The sequence below is a fragment of the Ruditapes philippinarum genome, unplaced genomic scaffold (genome assembly GCF_026571515.1).
Source record: "Ruditapes philippinarum isolate M1 unplaced genomic scaffold, ASM2657151v2 ctg1889_1_1_1_1, whole genome shotgun sequence".
NCBI lineage: Eukaryota > Metazoa > Mollusca > Bivalvia > Venerida > Veneridae > Ruditapes > Ruditapes philippinarum.
The window spans coordinates 56,281-83,278 of record NW_026859972.1 but is presented as its reverse complement, the minus strand read 5'-3'; the positions used below and the strand labels follow the sequence as shown (position 1 = coordinate 83,278).

Here is a 26,998-nt window from a genome sequence, read left to right as displayed (position 1 = left end):
GGAATTACATTGGTAAGAAAAGGGCACACGCAAACTTTCAAAGACAGTATTCCATAGTTTCGGTGGTAAAAGAATAATCAATTAATCTTTTTGTTAACTTATTTATTTTATTTCGCCTCCTTATAAAAATTCTCAATTTATAGCAAGAATTCCCCGCCTTGACAATTAAACATGGCAAGGAAAGCAATTAAAATATGAATACTTGAATACCTAATGTATACAAATTAATGGTCGGGGAACTAAAACAATTTTTTTATATAAATGCATATGAATAACATAGAATTGGTTGATATAGCTTGTGGAAAATGTTTCTTCGGCATCACCGTCGTGTGGCGATTGTCAATCAGAACGTCAGGGTCAAATCGGTCGAAAGTAATGGTCAGCATAAAAATTCTACATGACGTTCAACAAACAATTCAACAGGATACGTGCAATCGAATGCTTTACAAGATATATTCATAATGTAAAAGTCATGAGGTATTAAATTCTTTGCCCAATTTACATCATATCTTGACTTAAAATAAACTACTTAAATAAATACTTTATGAATTATATAACACCGTTTAATGAATTTTTAAACGATTGCAACAACGTCTTTAAATTTACTTTCAAAAGAAAGAAACACGAAAGAAATGACAACCACTAGACAAATAACTATAAAACAGTAGCGAATCAGGTTATAGTGCATTGCAAATTCCAGAAGAGGTTTTGTCTCCAAAAATCAAAGCTTTTATACAAGCACATGTACATCTAACAGTTCTCCGATCTACACTCTCTTTCTCGCAGTTTGCCACAGTTCATAAAGACATGCATTCATAGTTTCATAGTCTTTAAATATTTGGTGTTTTTCTAAACTACATGTATCAGAAGAAATACCCAGATTATAGTAAATATAGACTAACGTTTATTTATCAAAGCACCAGCAAATGTATTCCATCGCATAGCATCTTGGTCTAATATTGTACCAGTATTACCACCTGGTAGTACTTGAACCCATATTTTCTGTCCGGCGGTCACAATTGCTACAGTATCAGCAGATAAACATTCGTGATTTCCATCACCATAGAACATTGACGTTGTGTATTTTGTCCCTTCAATCATTATACCAACAACCAGCGAGCGGCTGCTGTAGACACAGAAAGCTAAACTGAACATGTATGTACCACTGACGGATGCTGTAAACATTCCTGTATTAGGGTTATACGCGTCTCCTTCATTGAAAATTACTGTTGGAAACACTATGGTCTGACCAGCGTTCGTCACTGCTGTATCTACATTTAATCTTGCCTTAAATGCAATTGTTGGTGTAACAGCCGTTTCTGAAAAAGAAGGAACATTGCATAGTTTATTCACAAGTAGGTAATAAACTTTACAATCATGTATTAAGAAATATCAAACAAGGTGTGTAGTAAAACAAACACTATTGATAAATAAGTGAGTTAAATATTTAAAATCAAATTTAAGGAATAAATCTAAAATCTTTTGATTTTAGTCTGCTGAAAGTAATCTGTGTTTAATCCTGATCCAAATCGTGCTTGAAACCAAGGTCAACTAAAACTTTTACAAATAAGGGGGATACGATGTTAGCGCCGTCCCTCTCGTCCCGTCCGTGCGTCTGTCCAAGATTTTTTGCCCGGAGTGTAACTCAAACACTTTTTGAGATACCAAATTGAAAGTTCATACGTAGATGTATCTCATTTAGGAATAGTACAGTGTATTAGAATGATAACTCTATCTTTTATTGTTGATTTATCGCTTTCTTTTTTGTTATTTTTATTTATAATTCTTCAGTTATTGCTTTTTCGCTATTGATCATGCTAAACTATTTTCTTATTTGTATGATTTTTTTATTCTTGTCATAACTTAAAACGTTTTTCAGATATAAGTTGTAACTTCATAGGCGAAAAGATGTCATTAAGGAGGAATGCAATGTACTCTTTCTATCATAAAGTTTGAGTTATTGCCCTTCAATGATTTCTCAAGCTTTATTTTATCGAGAAGTGTTTACAAGATTGATAACTTTACCAATTATAATCTTTGAGTGATTTCCTTTGATATTTTTCATTGTAAATTTTGTATTTTGTATCATGCATAATTCAAAATTATTTGAGATATTAACTTGAAACTTGATTGATATATCATTTAAAGGAAGTGTGCATATCATTAATCAATGGCCATTTATAGTTTTTGTGATAGATTTGTGTCCAGAAAATAACTCGAAAAGTGCTTGGAATGTCAACTTCATACTTGATAAGTGGCTTGAGAGGCCAGTTGCTGTTTGTTTATCAGTTTATCATAGTTTATTTTTATTCGTTTTGAACAGTATTAAAATAAAAAGAGACATGATGTTATGAAAACATGATACATAAAAGTTGTTATACCTTTAAAATCTTAAAGTTCGTGAAGTTTTGCCTTAGCCACAGCTGTGAAATTAGATACTTCTTCCATTCTGACATTAAAACCTTTTTCAAATTCTTTTTGATTTGTCGTCATTTGATCACTAACTTCCACCTTGATACTTTCAACTCTTTTAACGCATTGTTCTACTTCACTTTTCATTTGCTCCATTTGAAATTCTATGCGTACCATTTTTTCAAGAACCTTTTCCTCAAAATCATATTTAGAACAGCGAGGTTCTTCACAATGTGTTCTACTAGTTAACAGAAACAGAATAAACACAATTTTACACAGAAACATGTTTTACTTGTGGTTACCACGACTGTCTTATTTATTTGAAACTGAACAAACTAAGTATTTTCAAACGTTATTCAAATGGTAAATCCTCACTCTGCTTTAGAAAATCATCCCAACTGGTTTTATTTACTTTTCAAACTCGTCAATGATTTTTATTACAAAATTTATGTGTTTACAAGTCTGGCACGAAGTGGTTTATGACGTCAGTATTTTAATAGTGATTATATTATAAGTGTTTTGTAAGCATGCATTCCATACAACTCATTTCTCAAGATGAAACATGATGTAGCAGATGTTTGGTAAAAATGGGAATGCTCCCTCTTGGTTAATCCTTGCCCCCACCTTCAACACCTTGTTTGTCTGCCCTTGTCCTGTTAATGCTCCTCCGGGTGCCGTTACATTTGGATATTGTTATGACTGCGTTCAATGAACGTTTTTCTCCTTAGTTGGTCTTTATTAACTTTATTTTATTATACGAAAGAATTGATTACCTTCCACAATCGCTCTTTTCGAATAACAAAAGAATCTATTTACTAATAAGCTTTTCCTAACATATCGGAGGAAATATTTATATATTGTTATTTATTACATGCTTTTCGGTGGTTTATAGAAAAATATCAGTGAAATACTGATATTTCACTGTTTGAAACAGTGAAATTATCAATTTGATATTTTTCACTATTTTTAGATTTAGGCCTGTTATGTTGTTTCAGTGGAATTCCAGCGTGTATAGTACTGGAAACCGACTTAATGACGTGACGTGGTAAATGACGTCACGTTGAATTATTGTTTGGCGCGATTTTCATTTAGTATCAGGTTAAAATGTCTTTTTAAACGTTTCTTTGCATATAATAAAAAGAAAATTTGTTTAGTTTAGTGTAAGATCAAAATATATTTCACCTCGTGAACACCAAAATTTGGCTGCGCCACTCGTGAAATATACCTTTTGGTGCTCACTCGGTGAACTATATTCCGATCTAACACTGAACTAAACAATTATTCTCTATTTAACTTAATGGAATGAGCAGACGTTTATAAGAATAAATATTGATATTCAACCATCTATGTCTACAGTTTTAATTACTTTTAACTTTTATGAAATGTTTATGATGTATGAAATAATTTTAAAAGTAGATGTGGCAGGTGATGGCATATTTCCAAAGTGTTGAAAGTTTTGAAATTATTTTGAATATTTGTCTTGATTGCCTGTCTGTCTTTTTGTCTTATAGTATGAGATAATCTAAAAATAAATAGTTGACCCAGTTCCGAATAATAACACAAAATAAAGATAAGCCAATCGTGTTCTTAGGAAGAATGTCAAATTGTTGTATTGACAAAACTTTCTTATTTTTTTATTTTTTTTTGCGTTAAGACTACCTCCAGATTCATGTTAATTTTCATGAAAAGTTTGTAAATTAATTTAAATGTAAAATATTGTTAGGTGAACAAATAGAGTAATTTACATATTGCAATCGGCACTTACAATCAAAGAAATTTACCAAAAAGGGGTCAACATATACAAAAACAGCCCTTACTGCGTTAGAAACGCAGTAGCAATATGGTGATAAAATACTTCAAAAATCAGTCGTAAACGCACATAACATGTAAAATGTAACTTGGATCTTGAATTTATTTTCTTTTCTTAAAATTAAATACATTTTTTCTCAATATTGATTTTCCTGAAATGTTTGGCTCATCTGAAGGCATGCAGCTTTAATATACTTTTTTGTATATTTTATAATGTTATTCATTTAGCAATGAATCTGATCTATAAATGTAAAGTTTTTTGTCAAATGTAATTAGGTCGGACTTAAAATTTATGTTACTCTCCAATATATATTCATTATTTAAAAATATAGTTTCGTATCTACCTATAGTTATACAAATGTACTATAAATATATCGACACTTATAATCATAATAAAGCTTTCATTTGGTTATGAATTGGCAGCCTCCGTCGTCTAGATTGTATGCCCATACCGTTTTGGGTACCACGTTGGGACCTGTTGGTCTAGGTTATTGTGGAGAATACATTCCGTGAACGTTCTGATCCTTGCTGATCTTTAAGCCTTTAATTCCCCTTTTATTTTGAAAAGCTCATATTTATATATATGTTTATCAAAAAATAGGTATTGAATCATAACATACCTTCCAGTTTTTCTGGTAGAAGAAGACCTTATGTGCATTCCGTGCATTTTTTTCAGGGCGAACGGGCACGTGAGTAAAACCACCGACGTTCTGTAAAGTATCTGGATAGCTTCTCACATAAACAAATGCAAAGTCCTTGTCGGGATTCAAACCCACAGTGATGAGGGACTGGTGGTCTGATGTCAACGACCTTAACCACATGGCCAAGTACGCCCCGCTGTTAAAATATAAAAAGGAAAGATCAACAAAGGGGAGTAACGTTCATTGAACGCAGCAACTAAGGCAGCCACACAGAACCAACCGATAATTCACAGCCATTGCTAGTGACAATTGTTATATAACATAATAACAACAAGGAATATTCTTCTAAACTCTCAATATAAAAATAAAATTTCTAAAGAATCAGTGTAATGCCAAATTTATTTATTTCAATGTCACGTGTGCGCCACAGAAAGTATATAAAATTTGTATATATAAGATTTAAAGTCGATATTTCTTTATCCATTTGACAAGCACCGTAAATCATTTAATGACTTCATATTCTGTTTAAATGAAATTTATTGATTCCACAAATACATAATACTGATTCTGTTTCTATAGCAACAAGTTATACCTGTAACATGACTACAAATTCAGTAACAGAATCACAGTCTGCAATTTGACCTCCGTTTAGTGAAGCAATTGTGGCTTCAATTGATATCATATAAATAGAAAATTAATGACATTTTATGATTCTTATCGCAAAAGGTCGTTCCATATCTGCCACATTCAATTATACAAAAATTAATTAGGTAATATAAATTTAAATATTTTGGCATACACTTTATGTAAATTCAAACTGTTGCAGGCTCAGTTTCATTAAAACTTTTCATTGAATTCTACATTCATGGATATGGTATAATGTGGAATTTTGAAATATCGGCAGACAGATTCATACAGCGGTGTAAATAAATGTGAAACTGTCGTGATATTCCGTGAAAAGCGGCATAAGGTGCCCGGTGAAAGAATGTGAAAGAGTGTGCCCTAAACAAGATAACAATGGGTAGCGCAGAAAGAAAATTGGAATTTTCAAAGAGAATATAAGGTTATAAAAAAGATTGTCAAACATTACTAAAGAGCGTTGACTTCTAGCAATGTTGACTAAAAGTACTTTATTAGGTAATGAAAACAGGTTGTTATATTGATGGTGTATTTATATGCATATTTTGTTGCTGCATTTTCTTTGTCTATCTTACAGCAAGATAGAAAAGGAGTAAATAACATATACAATACATTATATGAAAAGTAAGACGTCTCAGCAACACATGAACACCGGCAAGGAGCCCAGCAGGACCCAAATAAAAACAGGACAGGGCACAAGGCAAAGCACGGACGGGGTGATTATCATAAGGCCTACTAATATATCATAGAAAATAAACTATCTATAATGTTGCCTAGATTCTTACTGGGTAAAACGTCTACTACCTAACGAGACGAATAAAACTGATATTTTTAAATTCATTCTAACGTTGTAACAAGTATTTCTTGAAGTTTTATTATGGGCAATACATTTGCACTCAATAAAAGTCAATAAAATCCGTCAGACAAACAGACTATCGCTTTGAAATTTCAAAAACAGGTTGCTATATCCACAAGTAGAGGAATATTATTTTCTCTTGATAGACCATGATTTACATCCAGCAAGAAAACCAATTCTAATATCAGTTCATATTCAAAATGTTCAGTAGTATTTCAGTTTCAATGTTCAATTTTTGACTCTTACTATCTCGTCAACAACATTTTTCACAATAAACATAAAACCATTTTAATCAGATGACCCGATCTAAAAATATGGAGACAGATTCGCACATTCATACATAATATAATGTCGTTAATACTTTCTTGATTTGAAATGTTCTTTATGTTAAGATAAATATTGACAAAATATTATGACACATTTTGATTAATTTCTGAAGAACAAATTGCATAAAGCCAATCTGTGGACATTGTATCTCATCAATTTATAAGGCGTTGTAATTAACACCTACATTAATTTCTCTTATACACCGACAGCCTTATTAACATTTTTTTGTTGTTATATGAAATTAAAGTATACGCAAAGTATAAGTTTAGTCCCATAATGCGTGGAAGAAGCAGGAATTTTAAATAATTATCACCTGTTAACGTTAGAAGTATATACAATTTGTATCAGTTCTCTAAATGAAGTTAAGTAAAATTTCAGAAAGCACTTTAATAACATGCTGAAGAGATATACCTAAACAGTGGTAGAATGGTCCAGTGGTATCCAGTGCTTAATGAAATTTATTGTTTTCTTTTTTTTTGGTTTTCATACCATCTTTAAATTTGAAGGCTTTTAAATAAAATTCTAAACACTTAACTGAACACAACTTATATCTAAAATTAAGTGCATTAATTTCAACTTATTATGATTAAAGTTGTTACCTGATAAAAAATATTCGCATTTAAAACATACAGATACATTTTTAAGAGCAGAAAATATACACAAAGACAGGCAATAGTTCGTTCGCATTTCGAAACGTATATGAATTACTTCTGAGTAGGTTTTCTTCTTCCTTCTTCCGTTGGTAATTGTCAGTAAGTTTGTCACATATTTAAATCTTTGAACCTATTTATAGTGAATTAGTTTGTCCAAGAATTGAAACAAATAAGACACTAGCTAGTAAGAAATGACTCAGAATGTTGTTGAAATCTTGGAAAAATAAGATACAAATGTAATATATACATTGTTGTCGCAATCAGCATTACCTATAAGGTTGCTGACAGTAATATAGAATGACTTGAATTGCTGTCGTAAACACCTGACCGCATGTTTATGACAGAAATGGTTTTCCAATAATACCAGTCGTTTATATCGACAAGAAGTTACATTTCCTTTATATAGTGTACATGTGTTTTAAGTGACATTTCTGACAGAAGTAAAATAAAATATATTATTTAAATGATCTTATTTGGATTACTATAAATAAAGGGTTAGCATTTTGGAATATACCTGTGGTTCTTTGAAGAACTTGAAGAAAACTAATTGTTGATAATGAGGTAAAGATTATGCGGAAATATTTCCAAGGTAACTCGGTTTTGCGAGGATATCTATAAAATAATGTCTGCACTAACATTTAAATTGAGTTGTTGAATATAAGAACAATTATTGAAAAACATCGCTGTAAAGACGGAACAAAAAATAATTTTATTGAAACTAATCAAATTCGTGATACAGGGATCTAAATGTTTTTAAAGTTATAATCAATTAATGCACCTTTGTATCATCCATATTTATTATCGGTTCAAATGTCATGTCCTTTGAATCTTCAGCTCACAGTTTTATCTTTCAACAAAAAGTGAATTGGTAGTAACCTGCAACAAACTTCGTTTTAATTAAAATTTGGTGACAAAGTATAAGGTTTTACACAGAAATCAGTTTATTCTTTATGTAATACCACCTGGTAACACCCACGTATACAATATTTATACCGTAGAGAATTGTCAGTATCTTTCAGACGCTACCTATAGGGCAGTGCTATACTTCTTTGACATTAAAATAACGTTTTTATATCCAATGTAATCATATTTTATTGCACATATATACAGGTTAATATACAAAGAAACAACAGATTTACGAAATAATAATTTGGTCTCAAGTTTTTTCAACATTAGCTAGCGGCCCTCCCCAAAGAAAAATTAGATATATAATTATTTTATATATAAGAAATGATGGCACTTTAGAGAAATTGTGGCATGGATATGTACATAAAGCGTATACAAAATAAACCACAATAGTGTAATAACAGAAAGATAATACCAAAATAACAATAAAAGTAAGTGAGCGTTCAATCAATCAAATAGGCGTAAGGTGTAAGGATTCAGCAAACGACAAATTGAATCCTATATACGAAAAAGAAAGGTCAGCTACAGAGACAAAATCTGTTATTAAAAACTTAAAATTTTATAAAGACATAAGTTTAAAAATACGAAAGTATTACAAACTGATATTAAACTATACAACATAAACACTAAAGACAATGTTGTCACCTCACAATATTCCGGTGCGAACGAAATCAGTAAAGTCTAAATCCAAATCACGACAAACAGTAAAATACAGACTTGCTGGACCGGGAACAAAGCCTTCAAGTTTAGCCATTTCCGGTTTACCGGGTTCCAAACATAATCGACAACCACGTGGTATGACTGTAGCCCACATGGTCGAGCATCAAAACCCATGTGTAAGGAAAATGAGAGAGCTACATACAGTTGAGATACGAAATAAAAGAACAAAAGAATTAGTTGATTTAGAGGTAAGTGTATGTCAGTCGTCCTTGCTGTTGTTCTTGCTGTTGTTTTTGCTGTTGTTTATAATTGTAATGCGATTAACAAATACTTATATACTAAAATATGTGAGCCTATCTCCCGTGAAAATACGTAACGTCTCCTTTTGTTTTTACAAAAATAGGATTTTATTCTATATTCAAAAAGGTCATGCAAAATACAATTATTATTTTTTTTTATAAATTTTACTTGTGAAATGTTGTTATGTCATATGTGGTCTAAATTGTCAGAGAACACATCCTTGACGTCTTACAGATAGAAATTTACTTTGAATCAGGAAAATAAACTCAACATAACAATAAAATGATTTATACGAAACATTCGTTGCCCTTTAAAATACATACATTATGTAGACATTTGAAAAGTGACATTAAACACGATTTATGAACTAAAGTAATATAACAGACAATTCGTTCAAGTTTTAACCCATAAGAAGGTAAAGTAAAACATATACCTTTAAAATATTGGAGATTTGTCTAAATTTATTCATTGCTTTGATTTACAGGCAAATACAAATAAATTAATTTCAGTAATGGAGACTGATGGAAACGAAATAATATTTTGTATATTTAGGTTTTAACGTTTTTGTTTGTTTGAAGAACTTTTAATATCCCTTTCGATATGTAGCTTTGATGAAGGGGAAATACGATAACAATGCTGAACATTGTACACTTTACGTATAAAGCACACAGTGAATGGAATATATCAATATCAATTCTTTTTTTATAGTTACAAATATAAAGTAAGTTTAGTAAAGTGTTTCGTTTTTTTATTTTTCTTATTTTATGTTCTGTATTTCTTTTATGTACAATAATTTTAAGGAAAGCTTTTTCTGTTCCATTTTATGTTGTCAGGTTTCAGTGCAAAATTGTAACACCCCTTGTGCCTGTATGGATTTTAGGCATCATACTTGCAGCTGCGTGATCGCAAGAGGTGACTTATTACCTGAAGGCTTTGCATATCGTACTTCTATCAGGTGCGATGGTTTTGACCCATGGTGTGGCTTTAAGTTTTTAACACTTGAGGTTCGCCAAAATATCGTGCCAAATGACCTAAATTGTGTTAGTGCGCCGTAAAACCAAACAAGCGAAACAAATTTGTCGCTGACATCGGTAACCTACACATCTACAGTTTTTATTGCCTAAGAAAGATATTTAGATTCCAACTTTGTATACACAGCATTCTATTATAGAAATTATTATTAAAATTAAAGCAAATTAGCCACTCATATTATATATAATTGTCAGTTCAATATTTATTTTTAGTGTTTCACTATCTGTGAAGTTCGGAAATACATATCTTATGCAACGTTTTATGGTTATAATGATATTGATTACATGTTTTCATATCTTAATATTTCTCTAGGAGAATTATTTGATGTACAAAATTGATAAAATAATCAAAGTAGAAATCCTCGAGACGACTCAACATGACAACACGGAAAAATGTTGAAGGTTCGGTTAATCTATTAGTTGTCGGCAGTGGTAAATTTTACCATTCATCCCTTAACAACCGTATTAGATATTTTTTTTTTTAAAAAAAACCTTTATTGTGACGCTACAGTGTCAATCCATGTTAATCGCAAATATTCCTAAAGTGAAATATAACGGGAAAATAATTGCAGACTTTAAACAAATAAAATGAGAGGTGACCAGGGTTTATGAAGCATGCGTTCAGGTATCACTTAATGCCGTCAAAAGACAAAATTGAAAAGAAGGCAAATAATCGTTAGATTGAATCATTCAAGAGTGAATAAAAGAACCTCAGGTATCAAAATACCGGAATTGAAAGAGGATCTAAAGTCGTGCTGATGTATCTTCAATGATATGAAACATAGCATGTCAAATGGTATTAATTTGAGATAATTTTATAAATGTTTTAAAACAAAACTATATACGAATACATAAAATATATGTACTTTATTTAATTTTACCCATGAAATATGGTGCTATATCAGTCAAATATATTTCATATTTTTTTAAAAATAAATATGAAATATACATATAAAATACTTCGGCAAATGAACATATAGTAGGCTTTTCACCTTTCTATAACTATAATTTTGATAGTGGAAATTTTTTTTTTATAAATAATTTTATCGGTGGTTTTGTATTTGATACCTTATAGTTAGCCTTAGAGTGTTGAACTATTTTTTTTCAGGGTTGAAGTAGGGGTCCAGGGGCAGAAAGAGGGAGGGTGTCCAAACACTGATACTACCACCTGTAAATATCGCGTGCAAAACAAGACAATACTTATATTCTTGCGCGCTGTACAATTGCAGTTGCGTAGCAAGCAAGGGGGTTCGTAAACATTTTCCTTTGATAATTAAATTAAATAAAAAGGTTATTTTTTCGTTTTTCGTGAAATATGGTATATAGTTTCACTCAACATGATAAAATGCCACATATTTTCACTCGCCGTCCCGGCTCATGAAAATATGTGGCATTTTATTACGTTTCGTGAAAATATATTCCATATTTCACGAAAAACGAAAAAATATCCTCTTAGTATTAGGCTGTAGCTGAACATTTTAAATAATATATCTAATGAATGATCTGATTTAAGTCATTTTAAACTCATAATAAGCATCAGATTCCGTTCAAAGTTTATCTATCTGACTGTACTGATAGATGGACATAAATAGATCACGTTACAATGTCAACTTTGTAACATTACTTTGAATAAATATAAAATGATCATGATATCAATCCATTACTTATTTATCTCTTAAAAGGTAAAAAGTCTGAATATAAGTACGGAAAGAGATCATATATTTAAGTCTTTGTATTCTAATAAATTCGTCGCTGTTATTGATTCTACATGCGATGAAAGATAACGCACTGAAAAGAAGAAAATGATAAGAAAAAGTTATTACAAAAGCAGTAAGACGAAAATAGAACTGCAATATGACAATACCTCATAAAATCTTTGTCTGGAATATATCAACTACTGCTAGACTTTACCTCAGTCATTACAAATTACCCATGTATATATTTGACTTTACACATACATTCTTCAACGTTTTGGAAGACTTTAATTTTTTTGTCGGCCTTAACTTAATGAATATCAAGGATGCATTCTAGTCATTTTAAATAATGATAATATACAGCATTTGCATTTTTCTAAAATGGATCTGAGTGTCCTAATTTAAAACAAAGCTGTTGCCATATCAACATAATAAGTCCTGCTCAAATGTCATTATTCAAAACAACACTCGTTGGATTCTTTATGGAGAGAAATTAAAAATCTATATCAAGAAAAATTGCGTCAAAAATTTATGAGTAAGAACAACATGAATATATAACTTAGCAGCTCCCGAGTTGATTGTTACATATATTGGTGATATTGTCACAGTAACAGATTTATTCAAAATAGTTCAATATGACAAGAAAAATGTCACTAGTCAAAAGGCGTTCTTAATATCTAAAGGCTAGAGAATGACCTACGTGACCAAATATTTACTGTAAAAAAATACTGTTACCTATGTCATGTCGTATCCACATACTGCAAGTTTTCAATCACAACCACTTTTCAATCACCCCTAGAAATTCTTTACTTTTGACCTTACTTATCATGTGACCAGACTGTAAGCACTGTAACACCGCACTTTGGGGTCAAACGCACTTTGGGGTCCGACCCCAAAGTGCGTTACGTACTTTGGGGTACGACCCCAAAGTGCGTTACGCACTTTGGGGTCCAATTTTAACCCCAAAGTGCGTTAAACAGGTACATATGCAATTTTTAACATCATGCAAACGTCCGCACTTTGGGGTCTTAGAAAATTAATGTTCATTATGTTTTAAATAATATATTGTAGTCAAAGTCAGTGGTAAACAAAAAATCAAGGTATTAAATAGACCCAAACATGTGCCCTGAATTATAGTAGAATCAATAGGGATTTAAATGATCTTGATTAGTAAGTGAAGAACTTTCACCAAATATATCACCAAATAAAGAATTTGTATCAATTATTAAGTTTTAAAATATTTTTTTTTTCAAATTTTCCATTTATTTTAAAAGAATTTACACCTTTCATTAATTCCATTGTTTTTAGCTAAATGCATTATTTTCCCGTTTTTTTATTTACACATTTTATAGAAATATGATATAAAGGTATAAATTCTGGGAAATCTTAGTAAGACATTTCAGTAAAAAATGTGCCTGATAATATGTTGAAAGAGCCATTTATTTAGCTAAATGTGACATCTAAGAAACTTGACTAGGTGTAGACGCGGCTTAAGAAGTAGTCAGTACAGGCAGTGCTAAAAATATCAACTATTTAAGTAGTCGCACATTAAGAGCGGAGCTTCAGAATAATGAAAATTCTCACTGGGGGTATAGAGGGGATTGTGGGGTATCGATCCCCCCGAGGGTTAAAAATAACGTTTTAAAGGCCCATTATGCTTTTATTTGTTTTTCTTAAAAGCTATTTCATTTTGATGTTCTTCTATATTATTCAAAAAATTCACATTGGCCAATTACCTGAACCATCTTTTTCATTTGTTGCTTTTTGGGTGAGTACAGTTATAGTGAATTAGTATTTTATAGGGAAGTCAAATACTACAGTGTTTTGACTTCTTTTATGAATAATAATTTTACATTTATCGCTACTTCATTCAGGTAACAAGCATCTTACATTTCTCAAATACCATTATTTTAACATTATAAAATTCATGTTTGCCCTTTCTAAAGAAGTATGCAAGATTTACCATAAAAAAGCCTCTGGCGAACGGTTGTTACGGAGCTTACAAAAACTCTTAAGTTTGTTGATAAGCTTAATGTTTTTGTAAAAATCACTATTTATAGTCCGATCGAAAAACTTGATGTTTCACCAGAACATTGCAATAGAGTATTTTTATAGTTCTTTGGAAAAAAAAGTATTAACTGCATTTTATTTCATTCCTAACATATTTAAAATGGGGCTCAATATGGCACCAAAAGTTATCATGTAAATGACCGACAGAACGGGACATTTTTTGCAGCATCTCTTCATGGAATAATAACTGATCACCAATCAACAGCCCTTTCCAAATAGACACTAATATAAAAGTATTAATAATAAAAAAACAACAATAATTGTATAAAATACATATAAAAAATGGGCCGAAAAGGGTCGGCCGAAACCAGACTTGCCCGGCCGAAAACGACTGGGCCGATTCCAAAAATGGGCCGAAATGTGACCAAACCACTGTGCTAGTTTTATACTGTTATGAGATTTGAAAGCTGTTTTGATTGGCAAAAATATGTACGAAAAACAAAAATAAAATATGAATGCAAAACTAAAAAAATATGTATGCAAAACTAAAATAAAATATGTATACAAAACTAAAAACAAAAAAATGCAAATGTCACTTTTATGCCACCGTAATTTTGTTATATGAACACAATTTTTAGATATTTCAAGTGGTAAAATTAATGAAACTTTTATCACTTAAGCATCATAAAGTATTGACCGCCATCTTGAATTCCACCTCAAATATTCCAATGTCGCAGATAGAAAATAAGTCAGTACTCAGTATTTAAGCAGAACTCAGATGACACTTTTAGACCTCTTGAACCCAAAGTGCGTTGATATGTAGCATATTAACGCACTTTGGGGTCAATTTCTCGATTTCAACCCCAAAGTGCGTTTGACCCCAAAGTGCGGTGCGAAGTTTAACGCACTTTGGGGTTGGACCCCAAAGTGCGTTTGACCCCAAAGTGCGGTGTTACAAAGCACATATTGTATTTACCTTGACTCTATTTATTAGCAAAATGTCAATTATGGCAATAAAAAATACCAGTAATTTAGTTCAAAATATGTAAAATAAAAGTTTTTTTACTTATCCTTAATTTACCCAGCTACAAATCTCAATAAGTTTCAAAAAATATTTGATTTACAGGCGCGGTTTTTTTGTCATTCTGCAGAAATGGATATTAAGTTGGACCACTGTTACAATATCATTAAGTCATAATGTATACTGCAATACAGATGTGTACATATTTTACAGTACAATTATTCATTAGAACGTAATATGTCTGTAAAATATCAGTCATTTTACCAAGGAAAAACATTCTCTCTGATAACTTTTCAGTAAGCTGTCACTAGAAGGGGGTCATGTAGACCCTAAGATCCAAAAAATATTTCATAAGAACATGCTTTCTCTGTTATGCGCATTGAGATGTACATCCATACCCCTTTACTACTGCAAATAGATATAAAATTTGGAAATTGGCATTATAAATACGTTTTAAATTGTTTATTACCATTTATCTGAGGCTTAGTTATTCAGAATTTCTTCAAAATACATAACTGGTTATATTGTAACATTGTATGATATTTTTTTATGTGGCCCAGTATTTATTTTGTTACAGTGAAATTTTGAAGAACGGGATAATGGGTCAGTTATGGTTTGACTACAATGCATAATAATAAATCAGGTAAAACAAAAAAGTTGTTGCATTTATAAGCTTAAATGATGATATTTGCAGAATTATAAGTGAAAATTATTTTTTAAAATTTCCCTGTCACTTATTGACGCTGATCGGAAAATGGCAGTACTGGGATACACTTGAAATAACTCCCATTGGCTTACGGGAAATAGACACTTCAAATTGTGGATTAATAAGTAAACGTATTTTACTTTGCCAGTCAGCAAAACAAAGTACAACATAGTTATATCCTGATTTTATTGACCTGCCAATTATGTATACATTATAGCACTCATTTAAATATTCTATCCCACTTCGGTTTTATCCATCTAATTTACGAGAATTAATATGGATTATATAACTAATGTTTTGAAAGTAACGCCAGCTTAATGTAAATATATACATTGCATCCGCTTAAGTGATTGCCTGGTATATGAGAGGTTTGTGGTTAAACCCCTACTGGTGAGATTGTTTTAGACCTAATCTTTCTTCTTTTTTTGCAGTATATTTTATGGAAATGACCGAGTGCTTGCGCGATTCACTGAACAGATATGAAGCAATTTAAAAACACTCTTTTGTCTCGATTGGAATTTTTCACGACATTGAAATGACATTTATTGATTTTAATCCAGTTCATTTTAAACATTAGTTATTAAACCTTGATATTTAAAAATAGTATAGACTCTACGAACAAACAGTATAACAAACAATGACAATATAAGTAAGAAAAAAACATTGACCTACGCGGTCTCGATCTAACAACACGTAGAGCACTCAAAAATTGCTTTATAACGCTTTACAAACTATACTAAGGCGTACCTCTCACGGAACCAACCGAAAATATATTGAAGATTATTATATCGTGTGCATTGACCTATAATCCGATTCCAATTGGCAGGTTAATAAAATCAAACAATAATACCTTACATGTTTTGTAAATAATTGTGCAAATTCTTTTAAAAAAAAAAATATATATACTCTAATTGAAGAGTAATTACACAAGGATTGTCCTTAAACGAGTGTTGATTAATGGCTCAATAAATTACCCATGTAGCATATTAAGCAACAATGTTTCTAGATCTATAAAGACAAGGGGAGTATATGTTGCCATAACTACGGTAGGATGTAATAAAGGCATACATTAGGTTTCATCATATTAAAATTATCAAGCTTCTTGATAGGTCTCTGAGAAATTTTAAACTGCAGTAAATAGATGTTAAGAACCAGACATTTTCGTCTGTTACTGACAATGTGATAAATAATTACCAGTTATAAATATCAAGTTTTTACGTTGAAATGACATTATTATGGAAGCCCTGGAGGGACATTTGAAATTAATATTTAAAACTTAAAACTTATTATTTAATTCTTAATATTTAAAATTTAATTCTTAATATTTAAAAATTAAGAACAGAATACATAAGACGCGGGTATTTGAATTCAACGGTCTCTTGCAAAAGGTTGCTACACGAAGAAAAATTGGCAAATTCGATATAGCTGCTTACAGGTAATTGCCATTTTTTATTTATATACAATAAACATTCCGAGAAATATTATATCTCGATTATTATATTTTTCATGCTAACAGTTGAAACCATTAAGATATGTTACTTTTATCATGGTGCCGCTTTACATTTTATTGACTACATGGTGTCAAAAGCAGCAGTTGAGAAAGTTTACCAATACATTTTGTTCTGGTTGAAGCTTTAAAAGTGACAGCAATATACCTGCTTGGCAGGGGTTAGGTTTGTCTAACGATAATGTTTAGTTGTTGGTGGTGGATAACAATATTACATGTTTACAGCCCCAGCCCTTTGTTTTTATAACGCTATATTACATTTCTTTATATTTCTTTTAAGGTCGTAAACATGGAGATCCCGTTGCTGCTTGCCGTTATCATTTTATTGAAAATGACTCCTGTATCAACAAATGTGTCATCCCTATTGCCATCTGGAAACGGAAACACCAGGTTAAAAGTGATTACGCAGTACTTTCATGCTGACTTCAAGTACGCACAAATTGTTTTCCCACAACATACGTCTTGGTCTCCGTCAGTTAAAGAGGATACTTCGTTGTAACTATTACGGGCGTCACCGTGTCATATTTACTCCAAAAGAAGTAGGAAAAGAATTGCAGTTTAGCGGGGACGGCTTATGGTACCAAGGTGGATGAATACGTTGAAGGATTTGAGAGCTCGTGGACGAATTGATACGTCAAACCCTATTCATGCAAAATGCTTTCGATTTTATTTAGCGAATGTTCTTCAAGTGGGACTTTATCGCATTGTATTCACTAGAATTTACACAATGTGCGACCACAGAAGCATGTAGACATGTGCACTTGTATTGGAAGACCAGAAATAAAATGTTGTTAAATGTACTTTCAGGTTCTACTGAATATGGTGTTAATGCTGATTTGTAGGATATTGAATATGAAACAAATCCAGATGATTGAACATTAGACAATAATTTATATACTTTTCAATGAATAAACATTGATGTTCATAGTTTTCAGAAGTATGTGCTTTTTATGTTTAACTGCTAGTTAAAATTTCAAGGCCGATCTCGAGTTCGCTTTACTTATTGTTAGAACAGGTCAAATGTCAAACGGAAAAAAAAAAGAACTTAAACACGAGACCTCTCTTGAAACATTCTGATTCTACATTGATGATTGCATGACAAATCTGACTTAGAATAAACATTGCTAGAAATCTTAGTAGACCGTATGTAGGAAATTAGAAAATAAACCAGTGAGCTTTTTGTAGGCAGTACTAAAAACTTGCCAAATGTTCTCCAGAAGGGATCAAGATTTAGCGCTTTTTAACCCCAAAAGACAATGTTTCAACTTTGACCTACATATATGACCTATGATAAGTTTACAAGTTGTTCCAACTGAAAAGAAAACATGTAGTGTTCAAAATATTTTTCTTTGATTTGACCTATTTTTTACCCCATATGACCCAGATTCAAACTCGACCTAAAGATTATCCACACAAATATTCTCATAAACTTTTAAGTTGTTCAAGTTGAAAATACAGCATTTAAAGTGTTCTCTATGTTTTTCCTTGATTTCAACTAGTGACCTAGTTTATGACCCCAGATAACCCAGATTAAAATTGACCTAGAAAATCAATTAGATAAACATTTTGAACAATGTTGATGAAAATGGGATACAAAATGTGACCTGTAATGTGTTCACAAGGGAAATGTTGAGAAACACACCGACAGACGACACACAGTGGGCAATGACAGTAGCACACCTTTAAGATGAGCTAAAAAGGCATCAAGATATATCAGATTTTCTCTTTATTGAATTAAACACAGAGCTCTATTCATTTCTGAACAGTTTTCAATGCAAATTGTTATGCATCTAAAATGTTGTTTTAAAATAAACTGGCCAACAAACGTTTGTATACTACTGTTTGATCCACTAAGTCTGTGACAAGCTTTAAACCATCTATATTCTGTTTATTTTTGCGTTTATTTTAAAAAGACTCTAACTCTTGTGAGCTAAAATGGCTGAAATTAACAATGACGAGAAACCCCATCATTTTCGACATTTTTTTTAAAAACAGTTGGTTACAAGAAATTGATATCTGGTCACAGGTTCCGTGATAAAAATAGTAGTACAGTACTTGACAACTTTGGTATCATCCCTTATGCTACTGTTGCCAAAGTAACGCAAAATAACTGTTTCCATCAAATGGAAATGTTCCTTATGATTTCCCTGAGCATTAAGCATTTTCACTGATTTTACAGTGCAGTTCAGCAGGTAAACCATTCAGTTATGCACTGCTATTTTAAGACAAATAACAGCAAGAAAAGTATGGATGATCATATTTGTTTCCCTTACTGATGGCGTATAGATAGGTTATAGTTGTTGTTAAAAAGTATAATTAAAAAATAAGGCAGCAAAGTCAGTGTAACAACTTTTACTCTTTTATTACAGTGACTTATCAAAGTACAAAATCAAAGCTAGGTATCTACACTCATCAATGAATAATCGCTTCGGGTCAAATTTCCCAATGATAACAATTTGGGGTAACTACTACAGCATACAACATACAAATAAAAAAGGGTATTCATTCAAAAGTTAAAAAACATAGCAAGTTTTGCCATGTGGGTGAGAACTGAAGGCTCAACTAGGCAAACTCAGCAAAATGATTATTTTTCAACTAAATAGAACAAGGAACTGTCACTAAAAATAAACATATGCCACAAATGTGCTTTAAGCATTTGGCAGGTACAAAAAACTAACCTTTTACATTGATAAATGTTTAAGAAGCAAACATTATTATAATAATTACATCATCATCTATAATTGTCATTAGTTTGTATGTTTATAATTATCACAGGGTTACAACATATATGTTAGTTGTATACAATTTCAAATGAAAACAGAACAACGATTGATACCACTACACAAAATAAATTTCCGTGTATCAACATTTTTAAATGAATGTTATTATCATTTTACCAAGAACCAAACAATTACTATCATCAACTTAAAACTAAATATTGATATGGCCTCAATACAAAATGTTGCTGCGATGAAAAGCTTTCTGAACATTATAAACGTTTCCAACTCTTTCTAGGAAGACTGTGTTCTGTACTTCTGTTCTAGAAACCACATACCCATCTTCAAACGGATCACTTTCATGAATTATCTTTTTCTGGACTCCCAGACGCATTAAAGCACCGCGATATTGATTGGAAAATACTTCAGATTGTTCTTCAGAATGTAATGAGTTCTTAATTTTGCTGTACTTTATTTATGTTAATAGTTCTGTCGCCCTTTTCTACAGGGACTCCATTTATCATGAAACTTTTGTTCTCCTTTTTTTTATCTCAGGTATATATGGCACTGTCATACAATTTTGGCCTAGAGGGACATACTCTATAACTGATGTCAAACTAAACAACCTCCAAAACTTAAATAATAGAATCTTTTAAAATATTATAACTTAAATTAAAAGTTTAAGCTATACATTCCAAATCATTATCGATAAAATCAGCTGTTAAAATATGTTTGCAGTACAATGTACTGTAAAAATAATCTATGTAGAGTTGTTGCTGTACAATTAATGGGTTGAAGCAATTTATTTCAGAACGCCTCTAAATTGATAAATTGTGGTAAAATGAGGTTTCGTTCAACATAGATTCTTCTTTGACATTGTATTTATTTATCATTTTACTTTCATTGAGCACAAACTTTATGTTTCGAGAATATAATCTGCTATATGTACGGAGTTCCCCTTTATATCTACATCTAAAGTTTTGTTTACCAAACTTGTGGCTAGGTTTTTGCAAACTGCAGGCATTTAAAAAGCACACTATTACAACCTATCAGTCTTGTAATGATAATTTCCAATGCAAATCAATGATCATACCAGTAGGATGATGGTAGCCCTAAAACACTCCTCTTAAAATCAAGGCTTTTCATTTAAGATTTACCAGTACCTAAATCCACAAGGACAGCATGTCCAGCCCTGCTTGATTGTAATGTTTATTTTTTATAGCAGACGCTGTGAACTGCATCAAAATTGGACTATTCAATGCAGGTATAAACAAATGTGAACAAATGTACCAAGTTATTTTATATTCCCCTCAGCCCAATTCTGACCTTTAACCCCATCAATCCGGGACGGATTGTCTTTTGCAATAAATAAATAAACCCGCCCAAGCCAGTCCTCACCATGAAATTAAGTGTGTGTGCGTGTCCTAGTGTGATTTAAAACAGCTTTTCTTGTATATAAAGTCCAACTTACTTTACTTCCTTCGCTACTCGTATTCTCGCTGCCGCTACTTGTGGCGTCAATCTGTCAACGGAATGGTTTCCCGCGTCCATTTTTAATGATAAGATTTAATTATTAAATATTAAAAATTTAATTTTAAATATTAAGAATTAAATTTTAAATAAAAAGTTTTAAGTTTTAAATATTAATTTAAAATGTCCCTCCAGGGCTTCAATACATTATTGATCTTTCATTCATGAACATTGACGTGTTTTTTTTTGTTTTTTTTTTTTTGCATTTTCAGTAACCATCACTTTAACCTTAATATGCAGAACATGATCAGCCGGTGCAAGATAGGTGGTGTAAACATGCATAGAAAGAAAATAGTCCATTAAACACCAAAAACGTGTAAACTAAAAATGTCACAGGCTCGGTCTGATTGAACCTGTTCGTGGACGGTAATGGTTAATGCAAGCTACCGTCCATGCTCAATGGAAGTATTCAATATTTATACATTGAAATGGTCTGACTACAAATTGAGTTCGCCCAAAAGTGTCCATTATCAGAGCAGATTATGTTAGAATAATTGACAAATTTTGTCCTAAGTCGAGAGGTACAAGCTTTGGAGTCAGTGAATAAGAGGTATTGTATTGGCTCATCCAGTTAACAGGAGTAAGGTATGTCTAACAAATTAAATTTAACTTTTTTATAATCAAAGATTATTTACACATGTACATATAACCGCACATGATAGTTTTAAATTCTTTAATCAAATATTGCTTTTGAATTTGAAAATATGACCGCAGGATGTCAGATGACAGGGTTCCTTGAATTGGAATGTGAAAGGGGTAATGGTATCTATGCAACAATTATACACAAATAAAATGTATTATTCAAACATTACAACTTGGGAATAAAAGAAAAGAGAAATCAGTCTAAAAAACGTACTAGTATTTATTAATAAAAACGTGTTGGCATGAAAATGGCCATGGCTGGATAAAAGCATTTTAATTATTTAACCTATTGAAATGTCTATGTGTTTCGATTTAAGACTACTAAATGTCTTTACTATAACTGTTTTTGCCCCGGCAACGGTTGCAAAAACGTGGTAGCACATGCCAAAAAGCCCACAAGCAAAGTGAAACATTTGACTGTGGGCTTCCGCCAAAGCGGGCTACCACAGCTAAACTTTTTCCCTACCAAGCCATGGACGTGAATGTGTTGAGAGCGCCCGATAAATTGTATTCAATAAAACGTGGTTACCAAAGTCCGACAAGTGTGTGCCATCCGGCCTATACAACCTAGGGTTTTCTGTAATATTCACGAATTCGAAAACCCAGCCAAACGCCGCCCCTGGCACCCTCCGCACACATCCCCGGGAATTCACCTAATGGAGTGTAATAGCGAACTCAATGTTTTCGGCCTTTTTTAAATTAAATTGAAATAAAACAGTTATTTCTTTATAAGAAAATAATTAGATATCATTGTATGAATAATTCCATACAAAAAATAAAGTAAATACACAAGTTTACGCAAAAAATGACCTTATTTATTCAAAAAAAAAAAAAACGATATCAGGCACATAATGCCAATATATATAACATTTTTTTTTACAACAGCATAAATTGCTCTTCTTAATACATTAATGTGTATTAAGATCCGGTAACGGTTTCTTAATACAATTACGTACTTTATTTAAATAGCCAAATTTCGGATCGCCGGCATTCACATTACAGCCATTTTGGCAGATCCTAAAAAATTAAGTTTTTTCCATGAAATACTATAAAATTATCGGATGTAGGATTTATAAGCGTAAGATCGCCAACGGACTCTGTATTTTATATCATTTATAGCACAACCCTCACGGAATATATTAGAAGCCTCGCCGATTCGAAAAGAGTGTGCTTTAAATTCATTTTTTTTTTCTGACCTATCAAGTTCAAAGTCCTTTTTAATACTGAATTGAATTGAAAGGATGTTAAGGGACTTCCATCGAAATGGCAGAATAACGGCCCTTGCACGTTACTTAAATGTAAGAACTCTGTCAGTTTTTCATAACAGAGTTTGTTTCGGTCAGTTATCGGAATATCAATAGAACATCCTACATATCTCTGGTCCGTTTTTGAACCTGATGAGATCTTGAATGATCGTTACGTCATCTACATTTAAAACTACCTTTTTTTATTTCTTTTATGGCAATGCAAATTCGCTTATTCTTAACAGACCTATGTAGGCAAGACAGAAAGCATCAGAAAAATTAAACCTTCATATTGTGATCTGCAAGCGTTAGGTAGGGCTGATAAAAGCTGTATCAGTACATTTTGTGTTATCGGGTGACTTGTGTCATGCAATTCGATAATCTACGGAACCCTTCTAGCATACTATTGACTATGAATTGTTTTGTATTGTCAACTAAATTGTTTATTTTATTAAAATAACTTATTGTTGAAACGTGAACAGCTACTGTTGAAAATGAGTATTGACGCAAAGACATGTATGCAATATATTCCGTTATATATATTTCTAAATGGCAGTTATCTACCCATTTTTTTTTTTGTAAACATAACATAACCATTGAATTTTTCAAAAAATTGTTACAGTTAGCGAAATATTTGCATCTTCTTTCATGCCTTGGTTGACTAATAAAATGGAACGGTTTCTTTACATACGACATGGCGCCATAAAAACGTCACGGCCACTGGGAATAGCTTTCGATATAAAATTAAATAGACCAACGACTGATTACAAGTAAATCTTTGAGTCTGATCTTTTTAGCGTTTCTCACCCAAACGAGACTGTTTTTTCGCTTTCCTTATTTTTTTAAAGGCACCTTGACCATTTGGTTGATTGAATCAATTTCAAGACCCAGGTATGTTATAGTTATAACAGGTCCCATCCATTTTTCGACATTTAGGGTGACACCAAGTTCATTCTAAATTTTATCAAATGTTCGCATTAAATTCAAGCATTTTTCAAAAGATTTTTCTGCCATAAAAAATCATCTAGTAGGTGGTCAAAGTAGTATGATTTTGATTCTTTAGACACAGACCATTGTAAAAAACTTTGAAAAAATTTCAAAAATAAACATGAACATGATGCGCCTTGTGACAGCATTTTTTGAATCCAATATCCCTTCTCGGTTTTTATACCTAATAAATCAAAATCACCTGGCCATATAGGGCATAAATTAAATGCAGAAGAAATGTCAGCTTTTGCCATAAAAGCAGAACCCCCTATTTCTTGAACTATTCTTACTGCATTGTCGAATTGTGAATGTTGAACATGGCAAAATTCAGTATCGATAAATTCATTACTACTTTTGCCTGGTGGGTATGAAAGGTGTGTTATCAATCTAAAGCACCGTTTTGTTTTGGTACGAGACCTACGGGATTTATTCTCAGATTAGTAATTGGCCTTTTTTGAACAGTCCTAGGATTCGCCCAAGTATAAATTCGTCGTGAAGCTTTTTACTTAATAAGCATTTTTGATCAATTGCCGATTTGAGATTTTTGGGGAAAAAATAGGGATTCTTGGTCCCGTATATTCGAGTTTAAAACCAGCGCTGAATCCTTGTAAAATGTAATTGGCATTATCCTTATTTGGGCATTGAAAGAGTTTATCAACGAGAACCTAGATATTAATTGGTGAAAACCCTAGGTCCAATAGGCACTCTTTGAGCTGGCAATTTAAATACATAACGCGGTGTGAATTGCGCTGTTTGTTTATTTGCATAACAGTGTATTGAAGGGTGGTTACCAAAGCATTTGATGCAAACGTGTTTGTAAGTACAAATGATCTATTTGTACAAAAACCGTTGTTATTAAAGTAATAACATTTTTTTTTTGAATATTCAAAAGATGCCGGCTGGTTTTAAGACTGAATAGTCTGCATATATATCATCCACAATTCTGAGTCAATAGTTTGCCACTTTATACTTTAAGCATAAATTACCTATCATACTCAAACCATCCGACATTTCTTGATGCTGCTAAATGAATGTTTGCAAAATATTGTAATAGGTTATTGGCTTATTCTGGATGTTTCATAATGAAAATACTCATGTATACCACGAATGTATCTGACCAAATTTCTATTTCTTTTTTTTTTTTTTTTTTTTTTTTGCTCTTGGCGGAAAGTCTTGGGTACTCATTATAAGTTCCCCGTCAACAAGTTGAATCTTTTGTTTATTTTATATTTTCTAACATATTCTTCTTTGGCAACAAAGTGTGTAACTAAACTCTACAAATTGATTGCTCCATATTTTATCTTTAGTACTGACAGATACACGTGCACCTAGCATTGTACCGGAACAAGTATTTATCATGATATTTTTTAACTTCACCTTTATTAGCCTCTTGATGATGAAGATCAACATCTACCGGAGGTCCGGATTGGCCATCCATTTCGTTTTCTTCCCTTACAGGTCTGTCAGCTGGAGGCATGGCTGTAGAAACAGATGTCCGAATGTTCCCCCTATTATTGACTTGCTGTTGGAGCGTGTCTCGTGTATGGCCACGTTGTTGTCGATGTTTTTAACATTGTCGAAAAATAAAATAATATAAATAAATAAATTAAATAAATTTGTGAAGATCTAATTAAATTATTATTAGATCTATTATCAATTTTTCTTTTGGTGTATTTTATTTATTTCCTACTTTATATATTTAGATTCTATTTACTCTTATCTTTATTTTCTTAGCCTCGATGAAATGACGTCATAGGTATGATGTCACGCGCGTGGATTTCAATGAGACTTATATAATTTTCCCGTTGGAAAACATGACCTGTCATAATCGAACCATATAATCAATATTGTATTTTTTAACCGTTTTATATCTATGCTCATTTATTCATTTATAAGATAATGCTCTAGATTTTAAGTATAGATCTACAGTAGACCACGTGTGAAAACATCATATAAAGATAAAATCTATAGGTTTTAAACTCAAGATCTAGATTTAAATCCAATTTTTTATTTATTTACTAAATATTTCAAAGAAACCGATTGACTTTGACATATATTTAGTGTAATCAAGGCATCCAAAATTGATTTTTTTTAGACTAAGTACTGTCCTTGACGAGAACAACAGCTGGTCATCACCACGTGGTTATTAGATCTGGTCAAAGTTCTTATCTAATAAACCCCAAATATTAAAACAAATAATCATTAGCAGAAATATAAAATGTATCTTAATCTCCTGTGCCATTCTTAATAATATTCGTTGATATTCAAGATTTGAAATATAAATTTTAGATTTTTTAACGAAGATATAGAGGATATTTGTTTGTTTTGCATGTAAGATTGAAATATAATTTCACTGAGTGAACACCAGATGCAATATTTTCACGAGTGGCGTAGCCACGAGTGAAAATATAATAGCTGGTGTTTACGAATGAAATATATTTCAATCTTATATGTAAAACAAATAAATTTTCTTTTTATTTCTTGCTTTTTAAGTGATTTTAAGTATTATTTACTGATTTTGCCGCGTAACGTCGCGCATTCTCCTTTGTGACGTCATCACATCATGACGTCACATCATCAATTTTGAAATATAGTTCTGTTAAATTTCTCTAATTTTGGTACATTTTTAATATGATGTATGGTGACATCGACTTTCTTTTCATAAAGAAGCAAAATTTACGCATCACACCGTTTATTTCTGCCTGT

At 31.7% G+C, this 26,998-nt stretch overlaps 1 protein-coding gene across 1 annotated transcript; it reads right to left on the bottom strand.

Moving 5' to 3' along the window:
- Window positions 1-897: 897 nt before the first annotated feature.
- LOC132758459 (complement C1q tumor necrosis factor-related protein 7-like) lies at window positions 898-25,769 on the bottom strand. Its single transcript, XM_060750133.1, has 2 exons — window positions 25,670-25,769; window positions 898-1,319 (listed from the first exon to the last, which is right to left on the bottom strand). The coding sequence occupies exons 1-2, from the start codon at window positions 25,767-25,769 to the stop codon at window positions 898-900; spliced, it is 522 nt and encodes a 173-aa protein (XP_060606116.1).
- Window positions 25,770-26,998: the final 1,229 nt, after the last annotated feature.

Excerpts from the sequence above, each read along its gene's own strand:
- LOC132758459 (XM_060750133.1), bottom strand. The coding sequence starts at position 25,769 with ATGCCTCCAGCTGACAGACCTGTAAGGGAAGAAAACGAAATGGATGGC. Across the intron at positions 1,320-25,669 it reads TCATCAAGAGGCTAATAAAG|AAACGGCTGTTACACCAACA; the intron begins GTGAAGTTAAAA and ends CTTCTTTTTCAG.